The sequence below is a fragment of the Moschus berezovskii genome, chromosome 19 (assembly GCF_049115385.1).
Source record: "Moschus berezovskii isolate FMDL1 chromosome 19, NW_MosBer_1.0, whole genome shotgun sequence".
In the NCBI taxonomy this organism is placed as follows: domain Eukaryota; kingdom Metazoa; phylum Chordata; class Mammalia; order Artiodactyla; family Moschidae; genus Moschus; species Moschus berezovskii.
This window is the reverse complement of record NC_142478.1, coordinates 59197178-59222516: the sequence shown is the minus strand read 5'-3', so window position 1 is coordinate 59222516 and position 25339 is coordinate 59197178. Positions and strand designations below refer to the sequence as shown.

The 25339-nt window shown below is 43.7% G+C and overlaps 1 protein-coding gene across 1 annotated transcript in view; it reads left to right on the top strand.

Moving 5' to 3' along the window:
• The first annotated feature begins 555 nt into the window (after positions 1-555).
• The window catches only part of CCDC60 (coiled-coil domain containing 60), a 175291-nt gene continuing 150507 nt past the window's right edge, over positions 556-25339 (top strand). Inside the window, exon 1 of the mRNA XM_055405510.2 lies at positions 556-1058. Within this exon, the coding sequence (XP_055261485.1) occupies positions 969-1058 (90 nt within the window). The 5' untranslated portion in view covers positions 556-968. The remainder of the gene's footprint in view (positions 1059-25339) is intronic.

Here is a 25339-nt window from a genome sequence, read left to right as displayed (position 1 = left end):
GAGAGGCCTGGCTGGCGGCGGCAGTCCAGGGGGTCGCAAAGAGTCGGACATGACTGAGCAAATGAACTGAACCAAATGTCATGCACACATAACATATACATGTACACATTTATGTGTGTTTATGTATATGTGTTGTGTCTATGAGGTATTTGAAGGATGAGTAGGAATGGTTGTTAGGTGAATAAAACAGAGAAATCTCACGCTAAAATAATTGAGGGGTTCAAGGCCCACATGGATCTACCCAACCCAAGGCACTAGAGAATTATGGCAGGACAGGGCAGTTTGGAAGGAAAGAGACGCTTGTAGTTAGACGAAGAGAAAGGGTCAAGGTCTTCAGGCCTGAAAGGAAAAACCAGTTTGGAGGACGTGGCTCCCTGGCTAGCCGCCAGCTCCCAGCCAGGGGCCCAGCGGCCGGGGCGAGTTCGCGACCCCGCCCCTATTGATCCCAGCCAATAGGAAGCCCTCCTCGGGGCGCGCCGTTGCCAGGCGACCGCGTGGGCCCGGGCCTGCAGTTAGCCGCGGTGGCTTTCCTTCCCTCCTCCGCCGGCCGCTGCAGTCCTAGGATGGATTTCCGGGGGCGCCTCCATGGGCCCCCCTCAGACTTTTTCAGCGGAGTTTTATTTTTTTAGTTTCACATTTTATTTTTGTTTCTAGAAGACAAAGCTGTCCCCTTCCCAAACAGGGGAAAAACATAAAAGTTTGTGACTTTCTAAAAAGTAAGTCCGGGGCTTGCCTGATTTCACCCCGCGGAGGCTTCCTTAACTTCTTGGTAGGAAACCCAGGAAGACTTGCTTTTCCAATTAATTCCTCCCCAGTCAGAAGCCTGTCTGGAGTCTCATTAGGACCTGTGAGTCAGAGAGAAATTGCGGGAGAGCCCTTGACACCAGTGACTGCTGACGTAGAAGATTCTGGGGGGAAAAAACAAAACCTTCCCTGCTGGACACAGTTTAGCTTTAAGGATTTCCAAGATGACCAAGGTACCAGTCACCAAGAAGATGCAGAGTGCCCCTGCCTCCGGGGCCCTCTTGCCCTTTTTTGCCTCAGCTTTCCTAACACAGGTGAGTCTCTTGTCTTTTTGTGAAAGCAGTCGTGTTTTCAAAACGAAAAGTAGGAATTAGCCTCCAGACCAACCAGGGACATCTGGAGAAAGAAGAGTCGGGCTGTAATTAAATTGTGACACATCCCCGTTGCTATCAGTGGTTGGTTACTCGTGAAGAATGAAAATGCCAGCCAGAACAGGGAGCTGGGCCATCCTATTAGCTAGTAATTCCAAAATGATGGAATAAATCGGCAGTGACACTGTAGAACATCAGGAAAAAATTAAGATGAATTGTAGGTTTGCCATCGCAGAAATTATTTTCAGAGATCCACTGTGCTCGGGGTACGTGCACATCCTCTCTCTTTGTGGAGAGACTACAGAGTGTCAAACTTTGGGGTTTGAAGCCTGACTTGGCTTCTCACCAGCTATTGAGATGAGTTGCTTAGCATCTCTGAGGCTTTATTTGCTCCTGTCTATGAAATGAGAACAGGAACATCAAGTAGGCAGAAACAGTGTGAGGACTCAGTAAAATATGGAAATTGTTTAGGGTGATGCTAACGCTTGATCATGTATGTATGGGACAAGAAATACTGTTGTTGGTTTGAAAGTGACAAATCAAATATAAGTATGTGTTTAGTGCTGGGCGTCAAATTGTTTCTGGTTTTTAATGATCAGAACTGGGCAGGCCAGTTATGTCTGGTTTAAACATGTCTTTGTTATTGTATCTGCAAACCCCCATGTTTACCCCTACCTTGGCCAAGGTAGGTGAACACTGGGAGGGGAACAAAGCTAATTACTGGCCCTCTGTGGTCCACCCACAGTGGTATATCTTGTGGCTCAAGGTCCTGACCCAGGAAGGAGGGCTTTGGGAAAAGTCAAGGAACAGAAGAGAGTTTAAAACTCACGCATGCTTATGTGGTGATCCAAAGTGTTCCTGAGCTCCTACTTTCCAAGGTTTGACACAGCTCTATGCAGCCTTCATTGCTCAACCCTTTTACTGAGTTCCCTCTGAAATATAAAGTCTTCACCAGCGTCTCCTCTGGTTTCAAAATGCTACACTGAAATGGGTTTTATGCAGAGCAAACTCCTCTGGGAATGAACTTCCCAGCATAGCAATGAGGGAAGGGAAGGAAGTAGATATTTCAGAATCAGCAGTGAGTGTGAGCACATGGCCAGTGGACCCAAATAGCCTGGCTTGAACCCCGAATCTGCCTCTTTGCAGCCCTGTGACCTTGTGCAAGTTACAGAACTTCTCTGCTCTGGTGTTGCCTGTCTGTCAAATGGGGATATCATAGGACCTCCTCTTGGGATTGCTGTGAGCATGCTCAGTCTGATATGTCCAAAGTTGGAGAACAGCATCTTAGGTCGGTAGCACTTCCTAGATTTTCGTTACATGGTTGTTTCATTCATTTAGTGAACATGTTGAATTTCTCTTGTGTGCTGAATACCTGCTCTTATAAAATTTAAAACTTGCCTAAAAAATATTCACAATCTGTAGTGTGTATGTTGGGGCAGGAAGTAAAAGAGATAAGGAACAGTTCATTGTAATGCAATGTGATAAATGGTATGGCAGGGATGTATCACTGGGTGTAGTGGGATTGCAGAGGACAGGTAATTCAGGCTCGTGTGTGTGTGAGAGAGAGAGAGAGAGAGAGAGTGGAGAAGGAAGAGGTCATGTAACCAAGTTTTCCATCTTGGGTTAGAGACATTGGGGAAAGTGGAGGAGGACGCAGAGGTTGAAAAGACCATCTCTGTCTTGAGAGGAGCGTAGATAGGACTCTGGAAGGTCAAGAGCAGGGAAGCAGGCTTCCAGGCATCTGTTGGATAAACAAGACCTCAGGCACAAAAACACGGAAATCCTGCTGCCCACACCCCACTGTTTAGGAAATAATGAAGACCCTAGGGTATCCCTGGCTGACATTTGAAGTATCATGTCTTTAGAAATTTCAACTTTTTAGAGCTACTGTAAAGCATTGATTGCTTCCCTGGTGGCTCAGTGGTAAAAAATCACCCTGCCAATATAGGAGACACAGGTTCAATCCCTGAGTTAGGAAGATCTCCCAGAGAAGGAAATGGCAACCCACTCCAGTTTCTTGCCAGGGAAATCCCATGGACAGAGGAGCCTGGCAGGCTATAGTCCATGGGGTTGCAAAGAGTCAGACACGACCTAGTGACTAGACCACTAAACCACAACAAATGCCAGGCAGCCAGGTGTCCAGTGAGGTGTGATTTGAGGAAGAATCTGGCTTCTCAGGGGAGGAAGGTGAGACCAACTGGGCTTAATGGGAATGCCACTTCCTACCGTGTGCTGGTGTGATGGGTGACACCTGGCGGCGACTCCCAAAAGTGTCCTGAAGCCCTCTGGGGTGTTCATTGGAAGGACTGATGCTAAAGCTGAAACTCCAATACTTTGGCCACCTCATGCGAAGAGTTGACTCACTGGAAAAGACTCTGATGCTGGGAGGGATTGGGGGCAGGAGGAGAAGGGGATGACAGAGAATGAGATGGCTGGATGGCATCACTGACTCGGTGGACATGAGTTTGAGTGAATTCCAGGAGTTGGTGATAGACAGGGAGGCCTGGCGTGCTGTGATTCATGGGGTCGCAAAGAGTCAGACATGACTGAGCAACTGAACTGAACTGAATGTTACAATGGAACCTTTCTCTGCACAGCATCTTCGTGTAGATTTTTCAGCGGAGGGAGGGAGTGTAAATAATGTATGCAAATCCTCTGCTTGAATGTCTTGTTGAGGAACCCTTCTAGCCTGCCCTAAGTCAGGTGCCCTAATCTGTTTAAGGAGTTCCTTGTCCCTTATCCCTTTGTTTCTCAAGGAAGCAAAAGAGAAGTTTAATGGGATTAGTCATGGGGGAGGGAGGGAGGGAGCAGAGCATGTGCAGATTACCCTGGGTCCACATTTTCTTCTTCATAAGAGACTGAAACCGAGAAGGGCACTTCAGACACCCTCTCCATGTTCTAGAATGGAAATGTAGGGATGGCATTTGGCAAAAACCATATAAAGGCATGGGATCCTTTATAGAAGCTCAGTCTCTGGGTGGCAGAGGGGAAAGAAGCAGCCTTAGTTTGGGCAGACACTGAAACAGGCAGGAGCTGGACTGGGTGCTTCAGTGAATCCTAGCTTTGTGGTTGAAAGAGCAGATTATTCAGCAAACGATATGGGTTCAGACCCCAACTCTGACACTCAGCTATGCTGTGGGTCCTTGAACAAATCTGTGCCTCGGTTTCCTCCTCTGTGAAATGGGCACCTTGTATTTGATCTAAGGCGTCTTCCATTTCAAGAGGCATCACTATTTTCTGCGTGTGCCAACAAGAAACAAAACTCTACTGACTAAACTATGCCCTACTTTCAATTATAAGAAGTACCCCAGTTTCAGGGATGCTGAAATGAGGAAAGAAAATGCACGTCTTAGAACAGAGGAAATCCAGCTAAAAATGTTCCGGTCTCATAGGGTTTTGTGGGGATTAGATGAATTAATATGAGTAAAGCTCTTAAAACAGGGCCTGGTGCAGAGTAAATACTAGGAAATGTTAGCCATTATGACACTGTTGCTTAATCTTTTAATTGACTCTGTGATAGAGGTGTAGTTATTACAACCCCCCAGCCCCCACCCCCACTTTGCACCTGAATAGACTGAGGCCTGAAGAGCCCCAGGGTCTAGTTCTCTGCTGAGAGGTAAGCTGGCAGATTCAGGGAGATGAAAGTGAAAGTGAAGTTGCTCAGTCGTGTCCGACTCTTTGTGACCCCATGGACTGTAGCCTACCAGGCTTCTCCGTCCATGGGATTTTCCAGGCAAGAATACAGGAGTGGGTTACCATTTCCTTCTCCAGGAGATCTTCCTGACCCAGGGATTGAACCTGGGTCTCCCGCATTGTAGGCAGAGACTTTACCATCTGAGCCACCAGGGAAGTCCTCAGGGAGGCAAGCTATATACAGTCCCAGCTAAGGAGAAGACCTTGGCCTGAGCATCACCGTCCCACACCCACTACCGTCCACCCCAACGGTGAGAATGGAGTTGCCCAGGGCAGCTCTCAGAAGTTCAGCCCACCATCCAGTCGAGCTATCTGGAATCAGACAAGCACAGGTTTCCTCCAACAAGAGAAACCTTGACTCCAACATAATACATTTCCACCACAAACATGAAGCGATTTTCCTGTTCAGATCAGAGAAATTGTGGCCTGAAGTGGTAACGTGGTGAGTCACTGGTCTTTGTTCCAAGTGGGCTCATCACTGGGTCATTTCTCTAGTCTCTAATCACAGAGACTACGCCCCCTGCCCTGAATCAGTGATTACCCTGAAAAATAAAATAAATAAGAGATCTGAAGACCACTTGAGATTCAGTTCTAAAAAATCCCAGCCAGCTGCACCTTCATTTTTATCATCACTCATGATTTTTAGGCCAGGAAGATAGCAACGAGTCCTTTTTTCTCCCCCAAGGGATTCTTCTGGCTTGTTACCGCATTGAGACAGTTGCAGAATTCGCGTTGCTGCTTTGTTTTGTTTTCTTTCTGCCCTGCAGCTCTGGACTGGTGCTGCTTGCCTCGGTGAATATGGCTGTGTCTAATCACAGACCCATGTGACAGTTGGCTCCCTCCGTGATAAATCAGGGTGCCAGGAAGGCATGCGTTCATTACCTTCTGACATGGGAAGAACGATAGGCACTTTCTTTATGCTGGACAAAATGAAGTGAGTTCTTTGTCTCATCTGCGAAGAAGCAGCTGCTGATCATGGAGAGATGAGGGTGGGGATGGGAGGGGAGCAGTAGAAGAAACACATCAAAGAGTCTAGTTGATATGATGCAAGCTTAGTGACAAGGTGAGTTCTCTGCCTTTGAAATCAGACAATGTGGGCTCAAATCCGCTCTTTGACCCTAATGTGAGGTTCTGTGAAATGGCCTGAAGAGTAATAGGGTCTACTATATAGATCTTTTGAAAGGATTAAATAAAATAATGCGTCTGAAATACTGAGCATGGCACTCAGTACACAGTGAACTCCTTAGTAGGTGATGACAGTTGTTATTATGACTCATGCTCCTTCGTCTTCTCTAACTGGACACGTGTGCCTCCATTACTGTTTTGAAGATAGCCCAGATGTGAAGCCTGAAGGAAGCTGAGCATTAACTGTAAAGTCGCAGACTGGGATCTATCATTAGTGATGCCAAGTCCCAGTCTGAGGGTAGAAGGGAAGACGCAGGTCTAGGGATATTTTTAAGAACTTGTGTGAGAGTATATTTTTATAGAGATCAAGCCAGTCCTAAAGGAAATCAGCCCTGAATATTCATTGAAAGGACTAATGCTAAAGCTTCAGTACTTTGGCCATCTGACGTGAGGAGCCAATTCATTGGAAAAGACCCCAATGCTGGGAAGGATTGAAGGTAAAGAGAGAAGAGGGCAACAGAGGATGAAATGGTTAGATAGCATCACCAACTCAATGGACATGAACTTGAGCAAGCTCTGAGAGATAGCGGAGGATGGGGAAGCCTGATATGCTGCAGTCCATGGGGTCACAAAGAGTTGGACACAACTTAGTGACTGAACAGCAACAAGATCAGCATAATTTTATGAAGGATGAGATGCCTTGCACGAGAGAGTTCATCCTGATGGCAGAAATGCATGACCCGGTTAAAAAATCCTAGTTGTAGGAAAAGGAGTGCCCTTGAGCATGATTTAAATCCCTTGGTTTTAACTTTCAGCCCAGTCTCATTACTTATGTTTGAATCCTATGGAGAGACAGAAGTGGTTTAAAAAAAAAAAGAAAACTTTATGTATCAATTAGGATCATTCTTGGCTCCAAGTAAGAGAAAGACTCAAAAGCAGTGACCTAAACATGTGAATTTATTTTTCTTATGTGAGAAGTCTGGAGGTATATGCCCACTGGCATTGGTTCAAGGAGGAACTTGTTAAGATTGGCAGGTCCTTTTCCCTCATGGTCATAGAATGGCTGCCTCATCTCCACCCAATACATTCATATTCCAGTAGAAAGAGGATAAAATGGAGGGTAAGAACTATTTTTGTCTTTTTAATGAGGCAAACAAAGGCTTTCCAGGAAAATTCCCAGCATGTTTCCTCTTATGTCTCATCTGCTAGGGTACTGTCACCTGTCTTTTATTAATTGCAAGAATGTCTAGGGGTGGGAAAAAAAAAAGAATGACTGGGAAAGTGTGTATCTATCCTGAGTGTAGAAAAGCAGGAGCAAGAGAGAGGTGAAAGTATTGGAGATTGGGGGTCAGATTGACTGATCAGCAATAACTAGCACGAATGACTTCACAAAAAAATCAGATATCGGGAGTCCCAAGCAATAGAGTAACCTAAAAAGAGAGAGAGACAGCTCTTAGCCCGTAACCACTGTTTAGAGCTGTCAGGGGCCTTTGCCCACGGTGGCATATTAAAAACAGCACAGAGTCCACTGAAGGGCTGAGGGGGTCAGGATAAGGGGGAAGTCACCAAGCGAAACATTCATTCAGCTACTATTTACTGAGCTCCAGATATGTGCTAAGTGTGATTCTAGTTGTTGAAGATACCTAGAAGTGAAAAAAGACAATCACATGGGACAGCCTTCCAGAGACTGAAAAATATAGGGAATCAGATGTAAAGAGATCCAAGATAGTGGACTATCTTTATCCCTTTGACTCCCTTCTGTTTTCATCATTTGAAGAGTGGAGGGTGGGGGTGCTTAAAGAATCAATCTCTGGTTAGACAAGCCTTTGCACAACCATAGTAAAAGACCTATCCTTGACCCCTTTTCAGCATTCCTGCAGCCTCTAAAGACTCAGGCATCATCTGTTCAGTTTAAAAGCTGCAGAATCCACGTGGGGTTCAGTGGCAAGTAGCACTTACATAAAATCTGACAGAAGCTAATTAAACCTTTCTTGGACTGAACAAATCAACATATTTTTCTCAGAGATCTTTCTGACAGTTAAATTCAAAATCATAATCACCAGTAATGGGATACCTTCTATCATGAGATGGTGGCATTTTCCCTTCTGAATTCCTGTTTTCAAACTCTGCTGAAAAAATTTCTTGCAGGCTCAACTTTGATCTGATGTATTTCTGTCTAAGTTGGAATTTAAGTTGTCTAAGGTGCAATAGGCAGTTGTATTTAATAACTCAAAAGTTAGCTCTGTTTGGAGATCTGCCTGCAAGTGTGGAAGTGCTTTGGGATTTCTGGATTTTACAAAGTGGGAAGATTATATAGTTGGGATGATTTCTGGAATGGGTTCAGTGTTGTCAGGGGCTTCAAGGGGTCCATGGCTGGCTGCAACTCAGTGGCAGAAAGAATGGAAAGTAATGCCCCATTGTAGCCTGGTGCAGGGTCAGTATGACCCTCTGAGATGTCTATTAAATATATGTGACAGGTGTTTTGGATGACACATTAATATGAATCAGACTTGGGGGCTTCTCTCAAGAAATCCACAATTCTGTTGGAGAGAAAATGCATAAATAACCATGAATCAAAATGGCAAATAAGTCAAAAAGAAAGGTGGAAAATATATTAGAGTTGGAGACAGAAGCAGGTTCTATCATGGGAAGAAAGGTGCCATGAAGCCATCTGACCTGCATCTTCAGTGTTGTCTGGATGTGGACTTGGGATGATACAAGACACCGAATTGTGGCTGGATTTTCTAATTTTCTAATGCATCACGGTGAGGCGGAGTTTGTTGCCATTCTCCCCCAAGGAACAGGTTCTTTCTTGATGCCCTGTCGGAAAAAAGGCTGTTCCACAGAGCTCCAGTAGGTAAATCTTTCCATGCTCTTCTCCTCCACACACGAAGTTACCCAAGTTTCTATCCTGGGGGGTTTTCGAATTAGGGAGGACTTAACTCCATGAGTTCCCATTAAATCTTTCAATAACTGAAAGGTTCTGATGTTTTACTTCCTTTAAGACTGTGAATTCCAGCAGAACAGGGTCTCTCCACCTTGACTCTGTTGACATTTGGGGCCGATGGACTGCCCTGTGCACTGTAGGATGTTGAGCCGCGCCCCTGGTCTCTAGCCATTAGATGCCAATTGTGACAACCACAAATGCATTGATGTTACCAAATGTCCTCTGGGGACCAAAGTCATCTTGGGCTGAGAACCATGGCAGTGCAGGACCACCCAAGTCCTGAGTACCTTTCCCCAGCTGAACGGTGAAATGTTCCCCATTTAAATAAATGATGCCATTGTGTACCCAGTTGTTCAGGTAGAAACCTGAGCTTCATCTTTGCTTTCTCCCTCTTCATCATCTCTTTATGTTCAATCAGCTGCCTCAGGGCAGGCACTCAGTGGACACTGCCTCCTTCCCCAAGGTCACTACCTGATCCAGGTTGCCCTCATCTCCCTCTCTAGGCTGGACCATTCCACCAGCCTCCCAACTGCCCCCTGTATCCTCAATCTGACCTTCTTCCAACCCATTCTCTTTAATTACAAGTGTGATATTGTCATTTCCCTGGTTAAAACAGTTAATGGCCCTCAAAATGAAGATGATTATCTTTAATAAGGCTCTGCATGATCTAGTCCCCGCCGGCTTTCCCAGCTCCATCTTTCATTACTTGGTCTACCTGGAAGTCACACTGGGTTTCAAAGGTGCTGCGCCTTCCATCTTCTTCCTCCTTGTAGAACTTTCTCCCCTTCCCCTCCTCACCACAAGAAACTGTAGTTTTCCATGGCAAGATGTTTCCAGGGTTCGGAACAGTGGTGGAATGGGTGTGGCCCTTGCTGGAAATTAGGAGGTCAGTTTGGAGCGTGAGCTCTCTTGCTCCATAGCTGTATGACCTTGGGCAAATCACTTCACCTCTGTAGTTTCTTCATATTCATATGCAGAACCAAGAACCCTACCCTCACAGTCTGGGGGTATCCTCCTTGCTATATGACTCCAGAGTCAATATTTATTAAGCATCTATTATGCCACTACTGTGTTCTGCATATTTTATTAAAGTTAGCTCCTCAGTCCCATGGGGCAAATGCTATCATTACCCCTGTTTGTAGAGATAAGAAAACTGAGGCTTGGAAAGATTTTGTGACTTGCCCAGAGATACCCAGACACGTAGGTGATAGGATTTGAATCCAGGACCAACTAACTAGAGAGATTCTATGCTCTTAAGATCAGCCTGGTTGCCTGCAGTAAGAAGGAACAGTAGACAAGTATCTCTCTAAAAGGAGCATCTGTCAGTCGCATTTTTAAAGAGTATATTCAGGAAGTCTCCAGCAGAAAAAGGAAAGTGCCAATTTTAGCTGTAGGTGATGTAAACAAGAATGTGACTGTGCCCCGTGACCACAGACAAGGATATTTGCATTTTCTTGAGCTCGTGCTAAAATGCGCCAGTGAGCTTTTCTGGAAGAGAAGCACAGCTGGGGACATGGAGGGGCGAGGGTGGGGGGAGCCCCTGTTTGTGGCTTAGATACATCTTTCTAAATAATGCTCCTTCAATGAAGGTTTATCAGCCATTTCTAATTAGAGTCGCATTTCTAAGAAAGGCATATTTTGATGCTGGGTCACGACACTGTCAAGACCTGCTAGATAAAACGGCAAGGTAGACAGGCCCAGCTAATGAGGAATGAGGTTCTGGGGTGTGTGTGGCTGAGATGTTGATCACCGTAAACAGTTTAATTGGTTTGAATAATTTGGATAAATATCTAGTTAAATGGATTTAGTCTAAATCCAAGTTCTGACCTGCTGAATTTTTTATTTTCTACCAAAAGGAAAAAAATAACCCCACATCATAATTGCCTGTTAGTTTGTCTGGTCCCACCAGAAGACTTGGAGCTCATTGAAGGGAAAGGACCCTGCCTTGCTCACAAATCTATCCCCAGAGCCTAGCACAGTGCCTGGTGCAGGATTTAAGTTCAGTATGAAAATAGTCTGTATTCTTAGGACCAAGGATAGCTCTGCATGACAAGCGAGGCATTACATCGCCCAGGCTAACTGTAAATTTCACTTAGACAAAGGCCATAGGTGTTTTATGCACCGGTACATCTCCAGCACATACTGGGTGCCCCATAAAGAGAGATGACATTCTAGCATTTGCTGTGTGTATGACTGGGGGCAAGTTGCCCTCTGTGTCTCAGTAACTATCTCACATACAGAAATAATAAGAACTCTGGCTTTGTAGGGTTGTTGGAAGGATCAATGAGATAATGCTAAAGGAAAGCCCCTGGCAGATAATAGGTGCTCACTGAATGCTCTCTCTTCATATTTCCACTTAAGGGTTGAAGCCATTGGCTCCCCAAAATATCATGCATTAAAAACATTTAAATACTGACATTTCCAGAGATGATGACTCTCGTGCCGATCATTTTTTATACATTCAGGAAATGGCAGCCAAAAGGGTAACATGACTGAAATGTATCGTTTCCAAGAGCCCTTGAAGCAAATGCCCAAGCAGCAATTAGTACATGGTTGTCGCCTGTGTTGCTCTTGCTTATTGGCTGATCCCATCCTCTGCTAATCAAACTGCTTCTCTGGTATTTTTAGACCTTCTTAAAAAGTTCTCTCAAAACTCAGGAAGCAGACAGATACCAAGGAATCTGAGAACTTGAATCTGGCATTCTCGTAGGAAATGAGCATGGTGAATGTGGAGGAGGATTCCGCAGGTCCATGGGAGCTAGCATGGGCAGTCTGATGATTCTTTAACCCTGACGTCTTCTCACCTTTTCCCTCCCTGCCTCAAACCAACAAATAACCCTGCTTGTTCCCTTTTTTGTGCAGCTCCAGGGCTTGGGATTTAAATTGTCTCAGTAAAAGGATTAATTCTTGAGCTTCCTAGTCTGGCCAGACAAACCCTTGTCAGGGTTGATTGACTTAGCACCTGGGCCACAGATCATTCCAGGGTCTGAGTCCTGCTTCCACTGTTGCTCACCTGCTCTGTGACCTTAGGCTATCTGCTTCTCTCTGATGAACTGACCAATTCCATTCACTCCACAACACTGAGAGGTAGGCGATATTTACCGCACTTTGCAGGCGAGGAAACAGAGGCTAAGAGAGCTACCCTCCACCTTGCCGCCCTGCCCCAGAAACATGACCCAGCCTGCTTCTGTCCTCTGGGTTTTCCCCGAGGGTATCAGAGACCAGTTCACCAGCCCCCACCTGCAGGGGTCACATTTTATGCTCTTGAGCATCACAGTGGCTGGTCTCTCATTTGATTTGAGCTGAAGGATGCAGCCTTCTCCTCCCTTTGGGTTCACGATTCAAAGCGTCCCAGCAGCTGCTGTCAAATCACTGCACGAATCTCTTGCCCTCTCCACTCTGTTTTTACATTCTCAGCATGGGGATACAAATGGAGAGTCCTATGTGCTTCTACCGCTACCTCAAAAATGCCTTCCAGGTGGTCTTTCTCACCTTCTTTTGGAGTCTGATGTCTGTGGATCCATACAAGGATGCATACAAGGACAGTCTGCACTGTCCTGCAACCTATTTTACTTGTTATCCTAACATTTATTGAGGATTCAGAATGTACCAGGTGATTTATATTTGTAAATTTGTCTTACTTGAGACTTTATGACAACCCCATGATGAAGGTGTTGTCCCCTCCATTTTATATCTGAGAAAACTGAGGCTCAGACACTGAAAGGAACTTGTGTGATGGAGAAGCTGAGACTCAAAACCAGACCCAGTGTGGCTCCAAAGTCCCATTTTGTTTTCCCCTCTCTGCATGGGGCCCAGAGCTGCTTCTCTTTTATTTGCTGAGATGGAGACTTGGCTTCACTTTCAAGCCTTCAAATTTAGGTCCAAACTGTGCTCCCCCAACCCGCATCCTCCACATTGCAGAAGCCCTTCTGAGCTCATCAGACATTACAGGAGCAACCTGGGTGGCGGGGTGGGGCCGGGGGGATGTCACGGTGTCCACAGAAGTCACTCCAAATGCAGCCATCTCTCGGTTCCTCACAAAACAAAGTGGCCCCTTTTCTTCCTTTTTATTGTTAGAACCCTGGTCCTACTGCAAATCGACTTGAAACTAGACCTCGCCTGCCTGTGAAGGAAGAGAGCCCCTTCTGGCACCTAAAGGACCTGAATTTAGCCCGTGGTAGGGCCTTTAATGAAGTGGGTGAGGAGGTTGGTCAGAGGTCAGACACCCTCTAAGCACCCAGCCCTGATTCAGGGAGAATCAAAAAATGTCACACTCCACAGAGAGCAGTTTTCTCTTCACCACAGGTTTGGAGGCTGTGCGTTAAGTGTCTCTCTCCTCTCGCTCCCTCCTCCCTCCACCCTCCTCCCTCCACCCTCCTCCCTCCACCCTCTCTGCTCTCTCTCCCCACCCCTCTCCCCTTTGCATCGTGAAGCCTAACAGTATTTGCTAGCTCCTCCTGTGCTTCCTTTTAGCTCCTTTAATTATTATAGCAATTTCATCTGTTGAAAAAGAGAAAAAGGAAAAAACCCCAGGACAGCCTGGCCTCTTGGACACGGAGGGGAGGGAGCGGTTCAGACCAACTGCCAAGCCATCCAGTCCTGCAGGCTCTTGGTTTCATTAATGTTCTTTCATCTGCCCTAGATTGTAATGGGAGGCTGGTCTGTGATTGTGTACTTTAGGTAAATAGATCGTTAGGTAAGATTGATAGCAGAGCGGAGCAGTCCAGGTAATGTTTTCAGCCTAAAGCAAAAGAGCACGAGGGTGTCTCCAGCCGTAAATGACAGGACCACAATTCATGCAGTTTCGGTGAAGGGTGTGTCGGGGGCATTTTCAGCATAAATGGACACTTTCTGAAGGTTTGTTTTTCCTGCCTTCACAAAGGGAGGCTTGCTTTTTCAGCTAGACACAGAGCCATAAGCCTTCAGGCAAATGAGGGGTTTGTTTTGATAATGAACTTGATATCAAGTTACAACTCATTAATATAGACCACACAATGTTATTGCAGCTAATTTCTTCATTTTACAAAGCCTGGTTCTCAACAAAGCATATTATTGGCCCCAAATGAATTAAAAAAAAAAAAGAGTAGATGCCACAAAGGCTCAGCGGGTTCAAGGCAGAAACGGCAGAGCTGTGTGCAGAACGTGAATGAACCAGCTGCTGCTGCTGCCGATTCTGCCAGGGTCACGAAGCACTCAGACTTGGGCTTTGTGTTCAAGGAGAGGTAGACGTCAGAGCACTGGAACCAAAGCCAAAGCGTTCCTCTCTTGTGTTCAGGAGGCAGTATAACCCAGACCAGTGCATTTCCCAGAAACTCTGAAGACGGGGTCTCATCACCCAGAATCAGAGTCTTTAAGAAGCCTTGGAGGGCGTTTCGGCAGCTTTCTGCCCACAACCGGAGAACATGATGGTACCGTTTTCTGTCGGATGAGCCCTGGTTCTGCTGTTGCCCAGCTGTATGACCCGAGGCACATCACCACCTTCCATTCCAAGCCTCAGTTTTCTCAAGTGCAAAATGGGGATAAAGATAGTCCCCAGGAGTCTCCCTCTGAGAGAGGGCTGGCCACACGTAGGTGCTGAACTTAGCCGTGGTCTGATCCTCTACACTCTATTCCTAGTTGCTGTCAGGGAGTTCTTCCACTCAGCAAGCGTCCTCTGACTCCCTCCCTTGTCTCTCTTCTCCTCAGTTGTGTGGGGTGCCACGGTCGCAGCCCTCATCACACACCTGCTCGCAGGTCTGCTCCACCACTAACAGAGAGGGCCACAGACAGGGGACCAGCATTGATCTTTGTATTCAGTATACACAGCCACTATGTGCAGCACACCTGTTGTGTGCCAGCCTCACGGAAGACAAGTGATAACTGTGTGTTGACCGAATTCACCCAGCATCTTCTGCAAAGAGAGGACCTGTTATCTCCTTGTACATCTGCTTGCTCTGAACAATACAAATCCTGTTTAAAATGTGTTGCTGGAATTCCCTGGCAGTCCAGTGGTTAGGACTCCACACTTTCACTGCTGAGAGTGTGGGTTTGATCCCTGGTCAGGGAACTAAGATCCTACAAGCCATGCGACATGGCCAAAATAGCAACAACAACAACAAAAAAGTTGCTTGTGGTATTTTTAAAAATTTCCACTCCTTGCCTATAGGTTTTCTGTTAATATTCGAGAAGTCTACTTCTGGGGATATGGTCTCCTTGCCATCTTTGGTGAAGTCCTCTTGAATACCTGAGTACACTGAAGTCTGTGGAAGTCTAGCTTTCCTTAGGTACCGCACCTATTGCTTAATTTGGACTATGCATAGTTACTCATTTTTATTTCATTCATAGTTGTTAATTCATATCCATTTAGTTCATTCATATCCATTTCCTTCATTTCATTCAAAATTTCATTTTCTAGCCTTGCCCACCCTTCTAGCATTTCTTTCTAGAGACTTTGGCCATGAGGGCATATCACTCTTTCACCAAATCTTTAGAACATTTCTGTTTAAAGTCTAGGGAGGAATGTGATCAGAATTGTCTTCCTTCCCAATACAATACCAACTTTCAGGTACATACACTGTGGTAACATTTCCCCAAAGTTTCCTTCAGGGTTTCCTCCTTTGTTGGTTCCTTGTCTGTTTTGCAGTGGACTCCTGTATCTGTACAGAGGTTAAATTTTGGGAAATGCAAATGAGAAATACACTTTGGGTTTATAGCAGAGGCCTGAAAACTGGCCTTTCACCACTGAAATACCTTGCATCAGGACCAATTTTGCAATTTCTCACATTCACCTGTGTGTTCTGAAGCCTTTTACACTATTAGATTTTTTTTCTAAATCATTTTATTCTCACTCAAATGCTTTAATTTTTCTTTCTTGAAGTATACATAGAAATGTATATAGATATGTGTACAGTTTGCTGAGTTTTTACATGGTGAAAAGATCCACTCTTCTTCACCAAAATCAAGATGTAAAGCATTACCAGGATCCCCCAAGCTCCCTCAAGCTCCCCGACCCCCTCAATGGTAATCATCTTCCTGACATCTATCAACCATCAGTATGTTTTGCCTGTTTTTCAGTATATATAAATGGAATCATACAGTACATACATTTTGGGATCTGGCTTCATTTGTCTATTATGAGATTCGTTTATGTTTTCATGTGTGATTGTCATTTGCCTGTTCTCACTGCTGCTGTATCGTGTTCTTATGTGTGAATATACTATGATTTATTTATCCATTTACCCATTGAAGGAGTTCTATAGTTTGGGTTCTATAGTTTCGGAGAGAGAAGGGGATGGAATTATTACAAAAATGCTGTTATGAATGTTTTTTGTATGTCTTTTGTGGAACAGATGTTCTTGAATACACACACACACATATTCTTGAAGATAGAAAAGTCGGTGGGTAGATGAGGTTGTTGACAAATCACTAAGTTGTATCCAACTCTTGTGACCCCATGGACTACAGCACACCAGGCTCCTCTGTCCTCTACTGTCTCTTGGAGTTTGCTCCAATTACTGTCCATTGAGTTGGTGATACTATCTAACCATCTCATCCTCTGCCTCCTCCTCCTCCTTTTGCTTCAATTTTTTCAGCATCAGGCTCTTTTCTATGAGTCTGCTCTTCGCATCAAGTGGCCGAAGTATTGGAGCTTCAGCATTAGTCCTTCCAATGAATATTCAGGGTTGATTTCCTTTAGAATTGACTGGTTTGATCTCCTTGCTGTCCATGGGACTTTCAAGAGTCTTCTCCAGCACTGCAATTCAACAGCATCAATTCTTAGGCATTCATCCTTCTTTACAGTCCAACTCTCACATCTATACATGGCTACTGGAAAAACCATAGCTTTGACTGCATGAACCTTTGTCCGCAAAGTGAGGTCTCTGCTTTTTAATATGCTGTCTAGGTTTGTCATAACATTCTTTCCAGGGAGCAAATATCTTCTAATGTCATGGCTGCAGTCACTGTCTACAGTGATTTTTGAAGCCCACAAAAATAAAACCTATCACTGCTTCCACTTTTTACCCCTTCTATTTGCTGTGACGTGATTTGACCAGACGCTGTGATCTTAGTTTTGTGAATGTTTAGTTTCAAGCTAGCTTTTTCACTCTCTTCTTTCACCTCATCAAAAGGCTCTAGTTCCTCTTCATGAGGTGGTACAACATATTAGAGTGATATCATCCGCGTATCTGAGGTTGTTGCTATTTCTCCCTGAAAATCTTGAACCCAGCTTGTGAGTCTTCCAGCCCAGCATTTTTCATGATGTACTCTCCATAGAAGTTAAATAAGCGGGTGATGATATACAGGCTTGTCATACTCCTTTCCCAATTTTGAACCAGTCAGTTGCTCCATGTTCTGTTCTAACTGTTGCTTCTTGACCCACATACAGGTTTGTTTCTCAGGAGACAGGTAAGGTGGTCTGGTATTCCCATCTGTTTGAGAATTTTCCACAGTTTGTCATGTTCCACACAGTCAAAAGCTTTAGTGGAGTCAATGAAGCAGAAGTAGATGTTTTTCGGGAATTCCCTTGCTTTCTCCATGATCCAGTGGATGTTGACAATTTGATATCTGGTTCCTCTGCCTTTTCCAAACTCAACTTGTACATCTGGAATTTCTCTGTTCACATGTTGCTGAGGCCTAGCTTGAAGAATTTTGAACATAACCTTGCTAACATGTGAAATGAGTGCAATCTTATGGTAGTTTGAACATTCTTTGGCATTGCTCTTCTTTGGGATTGGAATGAAAATTGATTTCCGGTCCTGTGGCCACTGCTGAGTTTTCCAAATTTGCTGTAATATTGAGTGTATCATTTTAACAGTGTCATCTTTTAGGATTTGAAATAGCTCAGCTGGAATTCCATCACCTCCACTAACTTTATGCTTCCTAAGACCCACTTGACCTCACACTCCAGGATGTCTGGCTATACGTGAATGACCACACCATCGTGGTTATCTGCCTCATTAAGACCATTTTTGTACAGTTCTGTGTATTCTTGGCACCTTTTTAAAATCTCTTCTGCTTCTGTTAAGTCCTTACCATTTCTGTCCTTTATTGTGCCCATCCTACATGAAATGTTCCCTTGATAGCTCCAGTTTTCTTGGAGACATCTCTAGTCTTTCCTATTATTTTCTTCTACTTCTTTGCACTGTTCATTTAAGAAGACCTTCATATCTCCCCCTGCTGTTCTCTGGAACTCTACATTCAGTTGGGTATATTTTTCCCTTTCTCCCTTACCTTTTGCCTCTCTTCTTTCCTCAGTTCAGTTCAGTCGCTTAGTTGTGTCTGACTCTTTGCGACCCCATGGATTGCAGCATGCCAGGCTTCCCTGTCCTTCACCAACTCTTGGAGCTTGCTCAAACTCATGTCCATCGAGTCGGTGATGCCATCCAACCATTTCATCTTCTGTTGTCCCCTCCTCCTACTGCCTTCAATCTTACCCAGCATCAGGGTCTTTTCCAGTGAGTCAGTTCTTCGCATCAGGTAGCCAAAGTATTGGAGTTTCAGCTTAAACAGCAGTCCTTCCAATGAATATTCAGAACTGATTTCCTTTAGGATTGACTGGTTGGATCTCCTTGAAGTCCAGGGGACTCTCAAGAGTCTTCCCCAACACCACAGTTCAAAAGCATCAGTTCTTAGGTGCTCAGCTTTCTTTACAGTCCAACTCTCACATCCATCCTCAGATATGCAGATAACACCACACTTATGGCAGAAGGCAAAGAAGAACTAAAGAGCCTCTTGATGAAAGTAAAAGAGGAAAGTGAAAAACTTGGCTTTAAACTCAACATTCAGAAAACTAAGATCATGGCATCCGGTCCTATCACTTCATGGCAAATAGATGGGGAGACAGTGGAAACAGTGACAGACTTTATTTTGGGGGGCTCCAAAATCACTGCAAATGGTGATTGCAGCCATGAAATTAAAAGACGCTTGCTCCTTGGAGACCAACCTAGACAGCATATTAAAAAGCAGAGACATTACTTTGCCAACAAAGGTCCACTTAGTCAAAGCTATGGTTTTTCCTGTAGTCATGTATGAGTGTGAGAGTTGGACTATAAAGAAAGCTGAGCAATGAAGAATTGATGCTTTTGAACTGTGGTGTTGGCGAAGACTCTTGAGAGTTCCTTGGACTGCAAGGAGATCCAACCAGTCCATCCTAAATAGGAAATCAGTTCTGAATACTCATTGGAAGGACTGATGCTGAAACTCCAATACTTTGGCTCCGTGATGTGAAGAACTGACTCATTGGTAAAGGCCCTGATGCAGGGAAAGATTGAAGGCAGGAGGAGAAGGTGACAACAGAGGATGAGATGGTTGGATGGCATCACCGACTCAAAGGACATGTGTTTGAGTGAACTCTGGGAGTTGGTGATGGACAGGGAGGCCTGGCGTACTGCAGTTTATGGGGTCGTAAAGAGTCGGACACGACTGAGTGACGGAACTGAACTCATATCCATACATGACTACTGGAAAAACCATAGCTTTGACTGGATGGACCTTTGTTGGCAAAGTAATGTCTCTGCTTTTTAATATGCTGTCTTTTTAATATGCTTCTTTCCTCAGCTATTTGTAAAACCTCCTCAGATCACCACTTTGCCTTCTTGCGTTTCTTTTTCTTTGGAATGGTTTTGGTCACTGCCTCCTATTCAGTGTTACCAACCTCTTTCCATAGTTCTTTAGGCACTCTATCTTCTAGATCTAATCCCTTGTATCTGTTTATCACCTCCACTGTATAATCATAAGGGATTTGATTTTGGTCATACCTGAATGGCCTAGTGGTTTTCCCTACTTTATTCAATTTAAGCCTGAATATTTTGCAATAAGGAGCTGATGATGTGAGCCACAGTCAGCTCCAGGTCTTGTTTTTGCTGACTGTATAGAACTTCTCCATCTCTAGCTACAAAGAACATAATCAATCTGATTTCAGTATTGACCATCTGGTGATGTCCATGTGGAGAGTCATCTCTTGTGTTGTTGGGAGAAGGTGTTTGCTATGACCAGTGTGTTCTCTTGACAAAACTCTGTTAGCCTTTGCCCTGCTTCATTTTGTACTCCAAGATCAACTTTCCTATTTCTCCACATATCTCTTGACTTCCTACTTTTGCATTTCAGTCCCCTATGATGAAAGGATATCATTTTTTTTTCTTTTTGGCGTTAGTTCTAGAAGGTCTTGTAGGTTTTCATAGAATGAATCAACTTCAGATTCTTCAGCATCAGTGGTTGGGACATAGATTTGGATTATTGTGACGCTGAATGATTTGCCTTGGAAATGAACTGAGATCATCCTGTCATTTCTGAGATTGCACACAAGTACTGAATTGTACACTCTTTTGTTGACTGTGAAGGCTACTCCATTTCTTCTAAGAGATTCTTGCCCACAGTAGTAGACATACTGATTATCTGAATTAAATTTGCCCGTTCCCATGCATTTTAGTTCACTGATTCATAAAATGTTGATGTTCACTCTTGCCACCTCCTGCTTGACCACATGCAACTTACTTTGGTTCATAAACCTAACATTCTGGGTTCCTGTGCAATTTCTTTACAGCATTGGACTTTGCTTTCACCACCAGACACATCTACAACTGAGCGTCATTTCCACTTTGGCTCAGCCACATCATTCTTTCTGGAGCTATTAGTAATTGCCCTCCACTTTTCCCCAGCAGGGCTTCCCTGGTGGCTCAGAGCTTAAAGCGTCTGCCTGCAATGCGGGAGACCTGGATTCGATCCCTGGGTTGGGAAGGTCCCCTGGAGAAGGAAATGGCAACCCACTCCATTATTCTTGCCTGGAGAATCCCATGGACAGAGGAGCCCGGTGGGCTGTAGTCCACAGGGTCTCAGAGAGTCGGACACAACTGAGCGACTTCACTTTCACTTTTCCCCAGTAGCATATTAAACATTTTACGACCTGGGGGGCTCATCTTCCAGTGTCACATCTTTTTGTCTTTTCATATTGTCCATGGGGTTTTCCAGGCAATAATACTGGAGTGGTTTCCCATTTCCTCCTCTAGTGGACCACATTTTGTCAGAACTCTTCCATAGGCCCATCTGTCTTGGGTGGCCCTGTACAGCTTGGCTCATAGCTTCATTGAATTACCCAAGCCCCTTCACCACAGCAAAGTTGTAATCCATGAAGGGGAGGTAGATAGATAGATGCTTATCACAGTTATAATTTGTTAGAAATCTTTCAATTTCTATTGACAGAAACAAACTCATACAAGAGAAAAAGAAAAAGACAAAAAAGGAATTAGCGGGTCACATTATAGAAGACTCTAGGGGGTGTGGCTATAGTAGTATTCAGGAGCTTAGATAAAGTCATTGGGAATCTGCCTGACTATGTTCATTGTTCCTGTTTACATCTGTGGTGGTTCTATCGTAAGGCAAGAAGTCGCCACTGAGTGTCAGAATGGCCATTAGCAGCTCCAGGCTGAAGTTCCTCTGGTTTCATAATAGCAAGAAAAAAGCTTGTCTTTTTCAAATGAACCATCCTGAGGTATCCACTTGGGTATTGCCCACCCCTGGAACCCAGAGAACCAAAGTCACCCACACCTGAACCACACACACTGCGGAACAGCATTAATCCTGTCATTTTTAAAACTTTAGACAACCTAAAATCTCTATCAGCAGCAGAGTCAAATAACATCATGTATTGGGTTTGCCAAAAAATTTGTTTGGGTTTTTCCATAAGATGGTGCTGAAAGACCTGAATGAACTTTTTGGCCAACCTGATACATGCATCCTATAGAAGATTGCTGCTGCTAAGTCACTGCAGTCATGTCCGACTCTGTGTGACCCCATAGACGGAAGCCTACCAGGCTCCCCCATCCCTGGGATTCTCCAGGCAAGAACACTGGAGTGGGTTGCCATTTCCTTTAAATAAGGTAAGTCCATATATATAGACACAGAAACCTGACTGTTATGTATAGTTTGGGAGAAGGGTTAAATGATGGTTTTCTGTACAGTATAATGAGTATGGTCACGTAATTTATTGTCCACAGTGGATACTTATCAGGGTGAAAGGGGGTACTGTAATTATTTGTACTGGCTCAACATGTATAAATCGAGATGGTCCTGGGCAAACATATATGAACAATGACCAGAATTATAATTATTTAAATGTCTATATATGTGCCTGTCTATCTGCCTATTATCTATGTTTGTTTTAAGAAAGGCATTGAGGTTGACCCTAGGAAATGTGAGAAAGTGCAAAAGGGGTCTTTTATCTTAGTGTTTTGTTTTGTTTTTGTTTTTAGTTGCAGTAGAACTGTGCACACAAACTGTTTTTATCTTAAATTACAGCTCAATTAAATTTTATATATAGATGTAATCTGTATAATCACCCCTTAGTCAATATGCAGGACATCCTCGTCATCAAGCAAGATTCTGTAAAGTTTCTTCCTAATCAATACTGCGTGCCCTCAGGCCAGAAATAACCACTGTTATAACTTTTTTCATCCCTGAAGAAGGGAAATGTTACCCACTCCAGTATTCTGGCCGGGAGAATTCCATGGCCTCTATAATCCAGGGGGTTGCAAAGAGTCGGACACGACTAAGCAACTTTCACTTCACTTCAATAGTCTGCCCATTGTTGAATTTCGTATAGTGAAGTCACTGAGTATGTACTGTTCTGTGACCTCTTTTGCTCACCATTAGACCCCAGTTTGATTCCTGGGTCAGGAAGATGCCCTGGAGAAGGGAAAGTCTACCCTCTCCAGCATTCTGGCCTGGAGAATTCCATGGACTGTATAGTCCATGGGGTCACAAAGAGTTGGACACGACTGATCAACTTTCACTTTCACACCTGTGCAACTTACCTTATTCTTTTTTATTAGTGGGTAGTATTTCATTGTTTGAATATATAATCTGCTGATACATGTGTTACCCTTTGATGGATATACAGCGTTTTCAGCTTGGGACTATCATGAATAAAGCTATTTGGACATTCTTTTATATCTTTTGTGTGAATATACATGTACACTAAATTCTCTTAGGAGTTGCCGGGTTGTAAAATAGCAGTATGTTTTGTTTTATCAGAAGCTGCCAGCATTCCACGTTGTTGGCCATGGGAGTTCCGGTTGCTCCACATCCTCATGGAAACTTAGTCTTTTCAGTTGCAGCGGTTCTAGTGGAGGCACAGTGATGACTCACTGTGGCTTTAATTTCTAGTTCTCTGATGAACAGTGCTCTGCGGCATCTTTTCAAATGTTGATTGGTCATATGATTTCTTCCTTTGTGAAGTATCTGTTTCAATCTCCTGTATTTTTTTAATTGATTTATTTGCCTTTTTATTATCGATTTGTAAGAACTCTCTATATATTCTATATATGAGTCCTTTGTCACATGTGTATATTCATCCAGGCTCTTTTGACTCCTTTGTGTGTGTGGTCAGTCACTCAGTCATGTCCAACTCTTTCTGACTCTATGGACTGTAGCCTGCCAGGCTCCTCTGTCCATGGGATTCTCCAGTCAAGAATCCTGGAGTGTGTTGCCATTTCCCGTTCCAGGGGATCTTCCCAACCCAGAGACTGAACACAAGTTTCTTACCTCCTGCATTGGCAGACAGATTCTTTATCGCTGCACCACCTGCAAAGCCCCTTTGACTCCTTTAATGGTGCTTTTTGATGAGCAGAAGTTCTTTTTTGTTGCTGTAATTTTTCAGTTATTTTTTAAGTTGAAGTATAGTTGATTTACAATGTGTTAGTCTTTGGTATACAGTAAACTGATTCAGTTTTATATATATATATAAGTTCTTTGTCATATTCATTTCCATTATGGTTTGTTGCAGGATATTGAATATAGTTTCCTGTGCTATGCAGTGAGACCTTGTTGTTTATCTCTTTTATAAAAACAGTTTGTATCTGCTAATCCCAAATTCCTAATTTTATCCCTCCCTCCTTTCTTTTCCCCTTTGGTAACCATAAGTTTGCTTTTTATGTCTGTGAGTCTGTTTCTATTTTGTAAATAAGTTTATTTGTATCATATTTTCGATTGCGCATATAGGTGACATCATATGGTATTTGTCTTTCTCTTTCTGACTTTTTTCACTTAGTATAATAATCTCTAATCCATGTTGCTGCACATGGCATTATTTCATTCTTTTTCATACTGAGTAGTATTCCGTTGGGGGCTTCCCTGGTAGCTCAGCTGGTAAAGAATCTGCCTGCAATGTGTGAAACCTGGGTTTGATCCCTGGGTTCAGAAGGTCCCCTGGAGTAGGGCATGGCAACCCACGCCAGTCTTCATGCCTGGAGAACCTCATGGACAGTCCATGGGGTTGCAAAAAGTCGGACATGCCTGAGTGACTCAGCACAGCACCGTATTCCATTGTGTGTGTGTGTGTGTGTACGTACCACACCTTCTTTATCCATTCATCTGTTGATGGACATTTAGGTTGCTTCCATATCTTGGCTGTTGTAAACTGTGCTAGCATAAGTTCTTAAATTTAACAAAACCAAACTTATGAATGCTTTTTATTACAGTTGTTGCTTTTTTCTATATTTATTTTAAGGCTGCAAAACAGTTATTAATTTTGCTTTAAGCAGTCAATTTTCTACCAGTGTGAATGCATCTTTACTCTTTCAGATCTCTTTATTCTTTCTGTGGGTCCCTATTTCCATCTGGGATCATATTCCTATAGCCTGGCCACAGACTTGCTTTAGTGTTTCTGACAGTGCGTAACGGCTGCTGGCAAACTCCCTCAGCTTCTGTGTGTCTGTAGTGTCTGCATTTTGCTGTCATTTTTGAAGGATGTTTTTTATTGTATAGGTGGGATTATTTATTGTATAGAACTATGGGTGGGCAGGGTGAATCTGTTTCTGTTTTGTAAACAAGTTTATTATATGGTTGTTTTTGTTTTTAGCACTTTAAAAATGTCACTTCATGGTCTTACAGCTTTCATAATTTCTAGGAAGGACATTTTTCTCTCTGGAATTTTCACCTAGACTTTTATTTCCATAGCTTTTCAGTGTCTTTGAAATATTATTCTTGTAATTTATCTTTCTAAACCCGATGAGAACAATGAGTTTTCACTAACCGCCACTTCCTACTTAGAAGTCTAGCTCCAGCTTGTGGAGAATTCAAGCTAGGAAACGTGCTTCCCTTCTTTCTTTCATCTTTTTTTTGTTTTGTTTGTTTGCCCATTCATTATTTCCTTCCTTATTTAATTGTTTTTGCTTTTTTTAAATTTAGTTAGTTTTAATCAACTTTTGGGGTATAATTTACATGCAACAAAATGCAAACATTTTAAGTCTACAGTTGAACAAGATTTGACGTGTGTACATACATACCCCCATAGTCAAGACCCCAGTAGACTAGGACTAGTTCAGTAATCTCCCAGAGTTCTCTTCTGGCCCTTTGAATTCAGTGCCTTCCTCTCACCCTCGGCCCCAGGCAACCACTGGTCTACTTTCTATCACTGTAGAGAAGTTTCGCCTGCCTTCAGATTTTCTGTAAATTAAACCATACAGTATATACTCTTCCATCTCTG